Source organism: Lycorma delicatula, chromosome 3 (assembly GCF_047948215.1).
Source record: "Lycorma delicatula isolate Av1 chromosome 3, ASM4794821v1, whole genome shotgun sequence".
Taxonomy (NCBI): Eukaryota; Metazoa; Arthropoda; class Insecta; order Hemiptera; family Fulgoridae; genus Lycorma; species Lycorma delicatula.
In genome coordinates, this window is record NC_134457.1 from 159,874,397 (window position 1) to 159,890,030 (window position 15,634).

General features: G+C 27.0%; 2 protein-coding genes across 4 annotated transcripts in view; one reads left to right on the top strand and one right to left on the bottom strand.

Moving 5' to 3' along the window:
- Dap160 (dynamin associated protein 160) overlaps window positions 1-2,156 on the top strand; it is a 238,769-nt gene extending 236,613 nt beyond the window's left edge. For 2 of the 3 annotated variants that reach the window (XM_075360885.1, XM_075360886.1), the window contains 2 exons: window positions 272-453; window positions 1,820-2,155. In XM_075360885.1, the coding sequence (XP_075217000.1) occupies window positions 272-420 (149 nt within the window). In that variant the 3' untranslated portion in view covers window positions 421-453; window positions 1,820-2,155. Of the gene's footprint in view, window positions 1-271; window positions 454-1,819 lie in introns of all 3 variants that reach the window. The other variant, XM_075360884.1, reaches the window with a different exon arrangement.
- Window positions 2,157-7,388: 5,232 nt separating this feature from the next.
- Window positions 7,389-7,952, bottom strand: LOC142321238 (general transcription factor II-I repeat domain-containing protein 2-like). The gene has a single exon (XM_075359235.1). The coding sequence runs from the start codon at window positions 7,950-7,952 to the stop codon at window positions 7,389-7,391; it is 564 nt and encodes a 187-aa protein (XP_075215350.1).
- Window positions 7,953-15,634: the final 7,682 nt, after the last annotated feature.

A 15,634-nucleotide genomic window follows, 5' to 3' on the forward strand; every position in this document is an offset into this window, starting at 1 on the left:
ATGTTTAAATATAAGTTTATTCTGATAATCAATTGATAAATGCTGGCTTAACGATGAACAGTGATCTAACTAGACTGTGTTACTTCTTAATGACTGACATTGAATGGTCAGCTTCTAAGAAATTTGTACAACGTAAATGCTATTTACATATTTTAAACATTATATTTATGTTTCCTGTTTATATATTTATTTTTGTGTTTCCTGTTAATATTTTGCTCCATAATGCTCATTTGTTTTGATTATTAACTTGTATTTCTTTAATATATTTCAGAATTTTTAGGTCGAACTGAGGTGCGAGTGGCTGATATTTTAGAAGCAACTCAACTGACACCAGGACCTATTACAAAATGGTTACGTTTACATGAAGTTGATTCTGGTGAAATAGCACTGAAGTTTGATTTAGTGCTGTTTGGTAAATAGCAGTTCTTTCATCATGCCCGTCGCAGGACAAGGGTAACTTTTAATAAAGATTTTATTTAATCATCTCACATGGTTGAAATATTAATTATAAAATATAATGTTGCTGGATGTGATCTGTAAGTCTGAATATAATGTCAAATTGCAACACATAGTAATTTCATTTTATAAAATAAAGTAAATGTATCCTCTGCTAGTAAAACTTTAATGATATTTTCTCTGTGGGACATGCTTCAGAGCTCCTGAGTATCAGAATTCTATATTTACTTTGATGATTATTTTATGAAATTGTTCATTAAAATTAAATTTTTACATTTACTTACTGTTTAATTATTTTTTCATTTTTTCTACATTTGCACTTTGACAGAGATCTCTGCTCATCAGGATTTATAGAAATGTAAATATAGGATATATAGAAATAAAAAGATATAAATAAAGAATAAAAATAAATGTATAAAAATATATAAATAAAGAATATAGGATATATAGAAATGTAAAATTTAATTTTATAAGCAATTGAGATTGTAAATTATCCCTCCACATTTAAATTTTGTTTAATTATGTTTTTAATCTAATTTCATTTTCATTCAGATGAAGTAAACATCTTTGCAAAATTAGTATATAAAGGAAAAGTAAAGCAGTAACTAGGTGGAAAAATTATTTTTTTAAATAATATTATTATTTTGCTGCTAAGATACAATTTGCTAGGCTGTTCAACTTTTATGAGCTTCTTTAAATGCTTGTTATCTTTATCTCTTCATGATTTATTGTACTAGTGACTCAATATATTACTCATCAAAGTTTTACTGTAATTTCTAGATTGAATGCTGGGATTCATTAGAATTCCTCATTAAATTCTTAGAATTTCTTGGAGTCATTTGAAGGAAAAAATTCAGATAACATGTTGCTGAGAATATTGTATTTTTAGGTTATGGCTTGTGGAAAAGTTACCATATATCTGTCCCAAAAAGTTATTTTGAAAATCTATGTCTATCTTCACACAGAGGAACTATAAAAGTAAAGCTATTAAACTTGCCTTTTTAGCTTTTTTTTTTTAATTTACCTTTTAGTAGTAAGTAGTTTAGATGTCATAAGTATACAGATAATGAATATAAATAATTAATTTTATAATGGTCAGAATTTGAATGTTGTGCATTTCATTCACTGATGAAAAAAGATAATTTGTAGACTATGCAGATCTAGCAACATGATATTCACCCAAAGCTGAGTCCAAAATGATATTTTCTATGGATCTACTGTCAAAATGATCCATATAATTGATTATTAACTAAAATCATAATGTATGAATTTAAGAAAAAAGTTTGATACTGACTCTACCATATTTTTGTAGTTTAATTTTTATAGAATAAGCAAAATAAATTCTCTGTTTGCTTTTTTTCAGGTAAGACACTTAAAAAGTAAAAAGTTAGGCAAACATGACAACCAGGTATCTTCATTTGTATGGTGAATGCTTGTATTTCAGTTGTTTTAATAATTATTTTGTATTGTAATTTAAAAGTTAATTATTATTTAGCATATAATGTAGTTCTATAATGGTTCAATGAGAAAACACTGCTACAAATGATGGGATAAAATTTATTTTTATTTTAAAAAAGTTGCTAAATCATTTAAATTTGTTTTATATGTATAATATAGTGTATATAAATTTCTTGGTGCTTCAAAATTTATTGTAATGTTTACTGAATTATATTAAAATACTTATGCTTTTAAATTGTTGTTATATAGTTAGTTACGAATAATTTATTAAGGCAAAAAAAAAAATCTTTTTTGCAAGAAACATGCTCCACAATTTGTTTTTATTCTATCATTATAAAAAAATAAATTGTGTTGAAATGGTTTTTCTTCAGCTACAATTTTTTTCTTATGAAATCGAAAAGAAATAGATGTGTAAAATTTTACAAATTTAATAATTGTATATAAAATAAAATAGCCCGAAGATAGAAGCCTAAATATTATGAAGAAATTAATATATTGGAAGAGATTGTTTTATATTTTATATATGTATAAATACATATTTACAAGGATGTATCACAAATTCTCCCAGAATTTTCATAACCTATTCTATTTATAAAAATAATGAAAAAAGTACAAACAAACATAAGTCCTAAAATACTTCATTTGCAAGTTACGGCTAGTGAAAGATTTCAGCTACCCCCTTCGTAAAATGAGGTTGTACTGAGAGTTGGAGAGTTAGTTGTATGATGTTAATTAAGAGGCAGAATTTGTGATTTCTTATGGTTTTTGATCTGAAAAATTGAATAAAATAGTTCTCAAAACCATATCAGCAGTAGTTTTTGAGAAATCTTGGGTGAAAAGCAATAAATTGGGGGTAAAAAATCCTGTTTTTTTTTATGTTTGATGAACAGTAACTTTATTAAATGGATAATAAACATATAAAAATTTTAAAAAAACTTTTAGAGAATTTAATTCTAAACAAAATGGTGTAAGATAAGTTTAAAAAACAAACAAAAGTTAGAAAAATTCCAGTTTTATTTAGAAACAGTACACTAGATCAAAGTGCATTGTACCTACCAGTTTATAAATGTTAAAAAATGAACCCACCATTTTTTACATATTTCTTGGCACGCTTCTGTATTGCTTTTGTTGCTCTTTTTACTTCTTCAGGGCTGTCCTTCTCTTGCTCAGCCCCATCCATAAAGGGGACAATTAATTCCTAACGAGACTATTTTTGTATTGTGTACAATATTTTTCATCCATCCCCAGATGCAAAACTCTAAAGGTGTTAAATCAGGCGATGTTATTGCTAGGAATGTGGACCTCCATGACTGATCCATTTCTCAGGGAAATGATTTAAGCGAGTGGAAATGGCACAAGAGAAGTGGGGAAGAGCACCTTCGTGCTGGAAGTATACTTTGTGTCTTAGCACTAGAGGAACATCTTCAAGAAGCTGCGGCAATTCTTCTTGGAGAAAGTGCAAGTAGATCTCAGCATTTAAGTGGCCAAGTAATATGAAATGGCCCAAACAGCTGATTGTGAAGTAGACCATACCATACATTGATCCTAAGTCGGTATTGAAAATTGCCTTCCACTATTTCATGAGGATTTACTTCTGCCCATGTTTACTCATTGCATAAATTGTTCATGCCATCTCGAGTGAAATTTCCCTTGTTAGTAAACAAAACATACTTGTATAGAGTTTCAATATTATTACACCAGTTGCAGAACTCCGAGCAAAGAGGACTGTCTCCTGGGGGTAGATGTTGAACTGGCTATTTATGATAAGAATAAAACTTATTTTAAGTGTCCTCCAAACCATCAAATGCAAAAATCCAATCCACTTAGAAAGACATTGTGTAAGGACACCTGAGCTGTATCGATAATAATTTCATCAATAACAGCATCATGTTGGACAGATCATTCATAGCTGGTACAAATACTAGATAGTAAACCTGTTTCCCAAAGATTGCAAAAAGTCTGCACTAATTGTTTTGGGATCTGGAATCCTGTGATTCAGAATACTCATTTCATATTCTACTGCAGTTGTAGAATTACCATTACACACACCCAAAATGAATACCATATTAGTGTATTCCACTATGGTAAATAAGTACAATATTACTTCAATGGGAAACCGATCACAGTACCCAATATACAAAATGTACCTTACAGAATGATTTAAACACTAATACAGTATTGTGCATTGTTGATCAGCAGTTGTTATTTTATTGTCAACTTTGAAATAATTTTTCCAATGATTTATTTTTTTTCTGTCTATAATAAAAAAATTATCTAAGTAATTTTTATTTTACAGTTGTGTAATTTCCAGTTTTTTACATTTTTACAGCAATTTTTTTAACAGTAAATTTTGTTTTTACAAATTTTTCACATGAAAAAAGAATTGGGTTTTTGTTTACATTAAATAAGTACTTTTCTGAAAAATGTATTAATACTGCTTCTAAATAAAATTTGAATTTTTCTAACTTTTCTTTGTGCTCTTCACAAATCTTACCCATTTTGTTAAGAACAAAGTGCATATGAACAAAGTGCAAATCTACAAATTTTGTTAAGAAGTTTTATGTGTTTATTACACATTTAACAAAGTTACTGTATGTTAAACTTAAAAACAGGGTTTTTACGCTAACTTATTAGTTTTCACCCCCAGATTTCTCAAAAAGTACTGCATATACGGTTCTAGGACCTATTTTATTTGATTTTTCAGGTCAAAAACCATAAGAAATCCTAAATTTTGCCCCTTAATTAACATCCTAAATATTTCACATGACATTTCACCAGGGAAGCCGAAATCCAAACAATATCTTTCACTAGCCATATCTCACAAATCATTTTAGGACATACGTTTATATGAACTTTTTCCATTATTTTCACAAGTAGAATAGATTATGAAAGTAATGGGAGAACTTCACTCTATACTCTGTATATTTACACAAATTATGTGTTCATTCTGAATATTATACTTTTTAGTATAGTTCTTTTTTCAATTACTATGTTGTATATTTTGTGTATATAACAGCTAAAAAACTAATTGTGTTTCAGCCTGTAGTTGCTAGTGAAAAATAAATAATATTCTATGTCATTACATAAAATATTTTAAGTATTGAATATATGAAAAAAAGTATAACAATTTATCATTAATATTCATGTTATGAATACTCAGTTGCAGCAAATAGTATAATGCCTTCTCCATTAAAATATCTTGTTCTTTAATTTTAGAGTACAATTAATTTAATGTAATTTATTTTACAGTGTCATATTTAATCTTCTGCATTTATTTAGAGTTCTTGTGTTAGCCTGGAAATTGAAAATATTGGTGCTGTGACAATTCAGTCTGACTTGACTTTGAGCTGCAATATTTAAAATACCCAATTTCTATTAAAATTTTTCCTTTCCAAATAATTTATATATCATAAATGGTCCTGTATTTCTTGCTATTCTTCAAGGAAAGAGAATACGCACATATGCTATTTGAATTCATATGCACTTTGTTAATCTAAAAAAAAATTTGATAATTTAGAAATCCTTTTTTTATATAATTGTATATAATAGTTATATTTTTATATACTGTGATTCTCTTTGAAAGTAGTTGTCAATAGTTTTGCAATGGAAAGAGAAAATATATATACATATATATATATATATATTACTGTAAAATTACCCACTGCAAGTTGTCACAATATTTTGGACAAATTGCTAATATCTTTTTATATGTAATATATACCAATAAAGATCAAGAAATTTCTGAGAATTTTTAAATTCATGTAAATATTTATATTTACAATAAAGCAATCAAATCTTTTGTAGAAGTTAGAAAAATAAAAAAACTTTCGCTCAGAGATTATCACTGTAGTTTCCATTAATTTCAGCTATACTTACAAAAAGTTTAGCACACGCAACCTTTTGAGCTCTTGGATCAGCTACCATTAAATAAGTGTCCTCAATTCTCAATGACTTTGAAACAGCTGCTCATACTTTCAGGATCTGTTTCTTTTTCTGGAAGTTCTTTTTGAGTTTATAGTAAAAATCCGTATTTTATAACTCTTTTTTTTTGTTTTAAAATATTGACTTAAATTTTTTTTTAGAGAAAAAAATACAATTTGGTGTAAATAACAGGAAAATGTAAACCACCTTTTCCGTGTATATCATATGAACATCAACTGTAATCTGATATCATTATGAAATTTAATTCATTAGAAAAATCTATCTTTTGTATAGGTTATTCTTTTTTTCTTAAACTGTACCAATATGCAGATTCTAATGTACATAAAAAGTACAATGCATTTAAATTATTTTTTATATTTAACATTCTGTAGCAAGTAAGTAATTAAATGTTCCTAAAAAGTTATTTGAACTATATTATTTGTACTTTATAATTTTTATATTATATAATAATATTAAGTTTAATTATAATATTTTTTTACTTAAAAACATTTTTATTTTATTCAATTATTTTGTATTATGTTTTAATTCTATTAGTTATTAAAAATATTTAGTATAGTATTTGTTAATTTCCATTAATAAAATAAAAAAAAAATCACTGATACTTGCTACAATATCTCAATGGAGATCGCTTCAATTCCTGAACAAATTCTAACCGTCAAATCATTAAATGTTATGAGGTCATGAGAGAAGACCAAACTTTTCAAAAATCCCCATAAAAATAAATTGCATATTGATTGATCTGAAGATCTTATAGGCCAAATCTTATTGTTATTCCAGAACATAATTTCAATAAAAATCTTGTAAAGCAACAATCCATATTTTCAGACCGCACTATAACTCTGCCCTGTTGAAATCGTGTGGTGTTGTTGATAATTATTCAGTTCATTATTGAGAAACATTCAAATGAAACCGAATAATGTTCTGAAGTCACAGCACTGCACAACTATTGCCATTTAAAAAAAAAAAAGTGAAGTGCTGATATAATCCATTCTGATAACATGGCACACTACGCTGAGCTGTCACTTATTGCTGTATAATGTTTGCTGATAAACCCCAAGGATTCTCACAGCCTGGTAGTAAATCCTGTTTGTTAACATTATCATTTAGATCAGCGGTTCTCATCCTTTCAGGCTCTGTGCCCCCCTTTGAACACTGATGTGAGGTCACGCTTCCCCATCACCACCAACTTATGTAGTCAATCGGAATATGAAACTGAAAGTGGTTATTAAATTAATTTCAGATAATTTTATACACAACATTTAATATTACTACACATAACTTTATTTTCAACATATTACTATTACCATACGATTTGATTAATTTTTGAAATCAAAGAATCATAAACTAAATAGAAATTGATATGAGGTGTACGATCTACATGAGGTAGTTATGCATGTAATATCAGTCACTTTCACAGCATTAATGAGAGGACTGGCACTGTTTGTCCTTGACAAGTTTTTGAATATTTGGTTGTAACTGACAAAGCACACCTCAGGTCACTTTCAACATCCAGCCTTGCTCAGTATTGTATGCTAATATAGAAAATCCAGATTCACAGATATGTGGATGAAAACTGTACTAAAAACTTTGCAGCTTCCAAAGCAACTTGTGGGTAAACAGTAAAAGCTTAACCAAAAATCTTCAACATCCTTGTTTGTTAATTCCGCGTTTGCTTGAGAATTACATTTTAGGTCAATTGCCTGTACCTGAATATGATCAGGAAGTATATCCACATCGATTTTAAAAGGATCTCTTGTCAACTTAAACTCCCAGTTCTCTGAACTAACATCTGGAAAATAGTCTTCAATTTCATTTTTCAGTGCTACCAAATGTCCTGATATAAAGTTCTTCAATTCATTTATTAGGTATAATGGAAAATTTTTTGTATCATCGAGGAGGTCGTTTAATCTTGGACAGGATGAAAAGTTTAGTTCTGAACTCTGAAGGCAGCATTGCCAAAGAGCTATCTTTTCTGTGAAACCCTTAACTGCATCATAAGTCTTCAGAATGTTTTTCTGACCTTGTAGCTTCAGGTTCAGAAAGTTGAGTTTCTCGAAAGTCTGATAAATATGGTAAGTAAGAGATAAATTTATCATCTGTAAACTTGCTTTACAGATCTTGTCTTGAAGTCATCAAAAAAATTTCAACCTCCACTTTTAACTTAAATAATTACCAAGCATATTACCTTTGGACAACCGACAAACTTCTGTGTGAAAAAGAAGAGTTTCTTGGTCAATTCTTGACACAACGCCTCAAAGTGTCTAGTGTTCAAAACACTGGATTTGACATGGTTTACTATGTTTAAAGCAATTCTTACAAGGCAATTTGAAAGAAGCTTCAACAGCTTTATCATTTTCCATTAGAAAACTTCCAATGGAATCAGATTTTATGTGTTTAAGACCGTTTTTCTTGGCAATAAAAAAGTCACTAGGCTTGTTTTTCAGATCAGAATGATTTGTAATCAATGTCATTCCAAACGTCCAGGCCATTACATCATTATTCAGAACATGGCAAATAACACAATGAGGAAAATGACAGTTTTTTTCAATGAAGTACAGTCTTAGTGAAGTACAGTCTTCACTATAGTTTTTTTTTTAGTAGTAATTTAGCCATTTTCATTCCTACTACAACACACAAATTGTCACTCTCACTTTTTAATGCGTTTAAAACAAACAACACAGGCATCAAGAATCACAACAAAAGTGGCGGCTCACAGAGGAATTACACGATTGATGACACTGGTATGCATGATGCCGGAGTAGGGATAACAAAGTAAAAGCAGAGTAGCAAGTAACCATTCTCATGCTCTTACAGTGTTGCCAGACGGACAGTTATCGTGTTATTACAATGATCGTGTGCTAGAGTACAACGTACAAAAAACTACGATAATTTTGAAAATAGACATGCTACCACAAAACTGAATAAATTACAATTTTACTTTATTTTTATTTTTTAAATACATTCACGCTTCCCTTGAAATTCTTCTATGTTCCCCGGGATGAGAACCACAGATTTAGATAAAGATGGTCTTCATAAGGCTTCCAAAGATTTTTTTCAGGAAATGTTTACTTTTTCACATTTTACTAAAAGCTGTTGAGCATTTTTATTCCTGAACCACTCATATTTTGTCCAGATGTAAGTTTAAATCTGGGGTCAGTATTCTGACCAAAGAGCAGCGAGACAAATCTAGCACACTATTCTTGAATATTTTTAATTAGGTCTAGGTATATTTTATCAAAACTGAATTGGTTCAGTTTTGCTTCAAAATATTCTATACCTATTCTCCATTGTAACTAAGTGGCATTGACTAGGAAACAAAATGATGTCATAATATTCCTGCCAACCCAAACTACGGTTTTACAGTTAAAAATTCAAAATGGCTACCCTGTATAAATTTGGAAATTTTTCACTTTGATTTGACTGATATTCTGAAATTCTCTCATATCTTGGAAATCAAGCTAGTAAATGCTTCAGAACTTGTTCATGTAATGAGTATACCTGCAGCTTGTTACATTTCTCGATTGCCAGACCAGAATATATATATTCTTATGTGGTAATGAATTCTTATAATTCTGTTCAATAGTTTCTTATGTGCCAAAAGATGTTATAAGTTTTGAAGAAATTCAGCTGTAATGTTTATACTACCTGCTTAAACAAGGGTAAATACATTTAACTCTTTTACTTGATATTTTTATATTTATTCTTCATTAATAGTTTGTAAAAGCTGATTTTAAACTCAGTTTTTAAAAACTCATTTTTATAAAAAGCTATATATAGATAATTGTGTTTGATTTTTTACTATTTTTATAAGTTTTATTCTTATTTTTTTTGTGATATATTCATTAATTTTGCCTTAATCTGATTGATTAACTATCATGGCCTAGAGATAAGGTAGATGAAAATAATATTGATAGTGAACAATATCTGTATAGTTAGGTTTTTTAATAACTTAGGTGAAAATTTTTTGATAATAATTAAAAAATAAAGAAAATGAGATTTATTTTTTGTTCATATTTTACATTCAAAACCCTGAAAGGTTATTACACATATTTCTTATAATGAAGTAGTTATCATTAGAGGCATTAAAATGTTTAAAAAATAAATAAATTTATACAGCATAAAATGCTAATGTGTAATAATAGTACATGCATTATAAGAAAAGCAGTAAATAGAATAAACTAGAATTTTTATTTTTGATTTTATTGAAGTAATTTTAATATTAAATTACCTACAAAAAAATACAATATTTCACTTAACTACAGTTCAGTTTACCTTTTAATAGTCACATTATTTGACAAAATAATGTGACTATTGAAGACTACTACATTGAAGACTACTGAAGATGACATTTTGTAGTGTTATTTATTCATAATAGTGTATAAGCATACAGTATTTAAGTACAGATTATATTCTTAAATTTTAAATTCTATTTATTCCATTTTATGTAATCACTGAACATGTTGGTATTTACTATTACAACTTATTATTTAAATCTTTTTATATATTTGTAGGTACATTTAGAGACATAATTATTGTAAAATAACAGTAGTATAGTAACAACTGAATGTAGCTTTTCTTTATTTATATAATCATATTATTTATTGATTTATTTGAACTAAAAATTTTTCTTGCTAGTAGGTTGTTTACAATAAGCAGAGGTGCTCGTACAGTATGATACAGTTACAGAAACTGTCTTGGAGAGTAAGCAATATTTATGAACCATAATACAGATTTTGTTCATACAAGTAAAAAGTTTTGAAATAGACATGTTTTTCTTACAGAAAATCTGTGTTTATTTTCTATTATAAATTATTAATTAGCTAACTTTTGAATAATTTTTTTTATGAATGTACATGTGTTTGTAACTACTATTAGATAATAAAATATAGATTATTAATGATAAAATAATAATAATAATAATAATTATTATTATTATTATTGTTCAAACATTTCTACTTTCTAAACATACTATTAACTCCAGTATAAGACGACTTAGGTATTTTAGAACAAGATGCTGATATTCTTTAAATGAATGTTGGTCATTCAAATTGTTAAGACATCAAAAACAAAGATATGTGCATCAATTGGAATTTTTAAGTTCATAGATTTTTGTTTTTCTTTCCAGCCTACTGTAACTATGAAAAGATTATAATTATAAAATATGGTTAAAAATAATAAAAAATTACACTTAATTTTTTATAGCTATTATAACTAATTAATTTAAATAGCTATTATAACTAATTAAATTTTTTATAACTATTAATTTAAATGCATAATTTTAATATTTAATTCGTTTAAATTATTTTTAACAAGATGCTACTATAATCAAAGTTATTCCTATATCACTTTTACCAGAAAGTAACTATACTTGTGTACTACCTTAAAAAACAAGTTATTGTAATTAAAAGATTGTAGTGAAGTAGGTCTTGCAGGATAAAATCTGTTGCTTGAAAGTATTAGAAAATGTTAGGCATAATATAATCAGTATTGTAGAATTAAATTAAATGCATCATGACAAAAAATATAAGTTAATATAACTCAAACCTAGTACAAAAATATAGCTTAAACAAGTTGTCCTACTTTTTTATTTTCTGTTTTTAATGTTCATTTTATTTTATGTTTTATTTAATTTTATATTTATTAGCAGCTGATAATTTTTATGGTTTTTAGCTGATTGGATATTTAGAATAATAAATATAATGGTGATGAAGTTAAAACAAAAATTAATTTTAGTAGATTAGAAGTGACAAATTCACTTTACTGTTCAATCCATTTTTGTTTTATTAGAGAGTTATGTTTTGAATTGCTTTATGTTTTAGTGCCTCTCTTATATTCATATGACATAAATATTGAATTTGATAATATGTTGTATAATTAATCATGCTAAGAAATTCATTATTTAAAAGACTCAATAATTATAATATAAAGACCAAATCTTACTTCAATTTTTTCTAAGAATTGATTAATTCTTGTATATTTGTTGAATTAATAATATGGTTCTAAATCACAGAATATTTGAATTAAATGAAAAATATAGTGTGTTATGAATAAAAATAATTAATATATTCTAAAATCAGTTGTTTTTTTCCATTTAGAAAATAATCTGAAAATTTTTTTTTTAGTTGTCATTTCTGTTAATTTTTTCAGTACCAATTTTAGTTTTCTTATTGTATAATTTCAGTCTTTTAATTTATATAAAACTAGCAGACCCAGCAATGCTTCGCTATTGCTAGATTTGAGTATATATAATTAATGATTAAATGAACACAATTGAAAGTTTGATAAAACATTACAGAATTTCACAAAATTTAACCTTTCCCCTTACTCTTTCCTTTTTCCATTTTCATTTTTACCATATTTCCTTTCCCTTTCCCCTTCCTCTTTCCTTTTTTCTCCTTTCCATTTCCTTTTCCCTGTTTTCCCCTTTTTTTCTTTTTTCTATTTTACCCTTCTTCCCTTTTTACCTTCTTTGATTTTTCTCTTTCTCCCTTTTTCCCCGCGCATAAAGCGGTCCAGTACTATTTTAGTCTATAGCAGATGCACATATTGGAAACATTGAAATGGAATCATAAAATATTTAGTATAGAGTGTGTTGCTTTTACATCCAACGCTGTTTTTCAAATAAAGTTTTTACCTGTCACAGGTGTGACATCTTAGGTATATAAATAGTAGGCTTATAAAAACACAAGCGTATTCAAATGTAATGTTGTGTCAAAATTTCAAAGTAATTTATGAAGAACTTTCAGAGATTTAAAATTTTGAACAAACAAAGGTTTACAATTTTATTTACATTACTGTGTTTATAGTACTCATTATTCACTTACCATAAATTATTCAGGTCTGCATATAGTAATAGAGATATTTTATCTGAAGATTTAGCTTAAAGTATAATGAGAAACAAAAATTAATTAAATTCAGCTAAATTTTCTTACATATCATTAATAAGATTATCTTTTCTTTTTATATTACTATTATGTTTAATTATTCATATTTTAAAGTAAATAAATAGCAATTGAACTTTATAATTGAATTAAATTTCATAATATACTTTTATTTACAGTGTCCATCAAAATAGCAAGTTGTTTAAAAGTTATATAGTATTAAGGCTTACAAAAACGTGATTAAAAAAATAAGTTTTGTAACTTATTAGATTGAAATTGCAATACCAATACTGGAAAACATGGCAAAATTGAGGGGTAGGATACTTTTACAGACTTTCTGAAATCCCTGCAGGTTTTCTTCAAATAAATCACAACTCACAAAAATTATGCAAATCCAGTAAAAAATCAGTTTTTTCAAACATGTGGTTTGTAAGGCAATAATCGTTTAAAACACTAACTTTTTTTATGATTATTTCTATATAGTGATATGCAAATTATTGTGAACAATATTATTTTTAATAACAAATATTTATTAAAATATAAAAAATTAAGATCTAAGTAAATTTTATAAGATAGAGAAATAATTTTTTATTTCTTGTTCTTATTTTACCATTGTCAAACCAAATTTTAATTAGGAGTGAGATTTGGGTAATTTCCAGGCCACTCAAGAAAGTAACTATAAAGTTCATGAATTCCACCGCTTATATTTAAATAAAACACTGTTTTGTTTTAAATAAATAAAACATTGCATCCAGTTGGGTCACAGCTTTTTCTGACCAAAATTTCTAAAACTTTCCTCTACAGCATTTATTTACCAGAATTCATTATTTATCATAAATTAGAACAATAGAGCCTGACTCATAGATGAAGAAACTGCCTGAAAATATTCTGAATATTTTTCATAATCTTTATGCATTGATCACTGTGTTATTAATCTAAAACTTTGACTGGATTTTCTCATGTCATGATAATGATTAATGTGAAATATAGAAGCCTTGCATCTAAAGAAGCACACTATTCTGCAATTCTTCAGATTAAAATTGTTTCAGATTAAAATAGTTATTTTTGGCACTGGTTATCTTTTTTAAATCGAAGTTACCAGATTCAACAAGTAATAAGTCCGTTGACTTATTACTTGTTGAATATTTCTATTAACAGCTCTTAAGCTAATCTTATATACATTTACCTCGGCAATGTTATAGAACAATGTTCATTGACTTGCTCCTTTTCCTTAAAAAAACAGTATCCATATTTATTTGTTAATGCTTGCAATTACAGACTGACACGTTATCACAGTTGCCACACTTTTTTTGGATGCGAGCTAATTTTGTTCTGAGACAGACAAAGCTGGCCCAGAACCTTCTGGAGAAAGACCATTCCTCCACGAAGGCCAAATATAATGAAAACAAGATGTAAAAACTGATATTTGTTGCTATAACTGATTAAAATCTAATGATAAATTAATAAATCTTAAAAATTTAAAAACTTATCACAATAAAGTATGTAGTAGACTGGTCTAGCATTTCTGCCTTTTATTTGGAAGGTTCTGGGATCGAATCCTGGCCAGGCTTGACATTTTCATACATTAAAAACTCATCTACTATAAAATAACTGTAATTATGTATAAGCCTGTTGTTTCACTAAACATTATTTAGCAACTCAAAATATTAAACACAACAGCTAGAAGTATTAACAGAATAAAAGTATGTTTAATAGAAGGGCTGCTAACAAGGAAATAAAATTAAATAATTGTTCACACTAATTTAGATAATTCTGTAATTAGTTTTATTTACTGAAAGCAACATTCATATCAAAATTTTATGAAACACTTTTTTTTAAATTTCTTATTTTATTTTTGGGTCATTGTCTAAGTGGTAATATTAAATTATTAGTTTCTTAAATGCTATACTAATATTGTGTTATCACGTTTTAAACATAAAACTTCATTAATACATTCATTTGTAAAGCAATACCATGTTAGTCCACACCCTTAGCTTAAATTTCACATTTTAATTTTTAAATAAAAGTATAAAGTAAAAATCATTTTATTTATAAAAGTTATAATTACAACAATAGGAGTTTAAGTTATAATACAACAAACTATATAAGCATGGCAATTGCATTAAAACAAATTGAATATCAGGAATAATGTAAACAAAAGCTTTATTTTTTTTATTATGTAATTATCTAAAGTTTAATTTTATTTACTTAGTATGTAGATAATAACACTGTATTATCTTTTAGATACAACAGATTAATTTTGTAATTGTGTTTTACGCAGGTAATTAAGTGGTACTGATATTAAAAATATTACATGTTTGTGTCTTAAAGAAATATTTTTATATTGAAAAAAATAGCATTGCTTCATTTAGTTTAACATGAAGATATATATGTGTAGTAAATATATTTAGAATTATAATTATTTTATGATTTGACTGAATGAGATTTTCATGGCATGATACTCAGTTTATGCAATCGACTAGCTATATACTGTTTTGTACAAATGTGATTCAAATTATTATTTTTTAAAAACTGATATTCTACTATTATGTTCAGTTATTAATAAATACAGTACTTTGTAAATTATAAGTTGTTAAATTATCTACTTGTTTTCTTAAGACAAATTTCAAATTATGATTGCATATTTCATTATATCTGAAATTACTACAGTTTTATAAATTAATTATGTGAAGTCGTTTCATTATGACTATTTAACCTTTTCCCATCACAATGATCCGTAGTTGAATAGCGCTCCGCGAAAATATGTTGGTATCAGATTGCCTCCCTTCATAGTCTTATGCTACACTCTTGTGAAAAATATTTCAAAAAATTACAGTATATTAAAGAGATTTAACAGATTCTGAAAAAAAACCCGTTACAATTGGATATTTTTTATG

Bases quoted from the DNA above. Each gene is read 5' to 3' on its own strand.
- LOC142321238 (XM_075359235.1), bottom strand. From the start codon at position 7,952: ATGATAAATTTATCTCTTACTTACCATATTTATCAGACTTTCGAGAAA.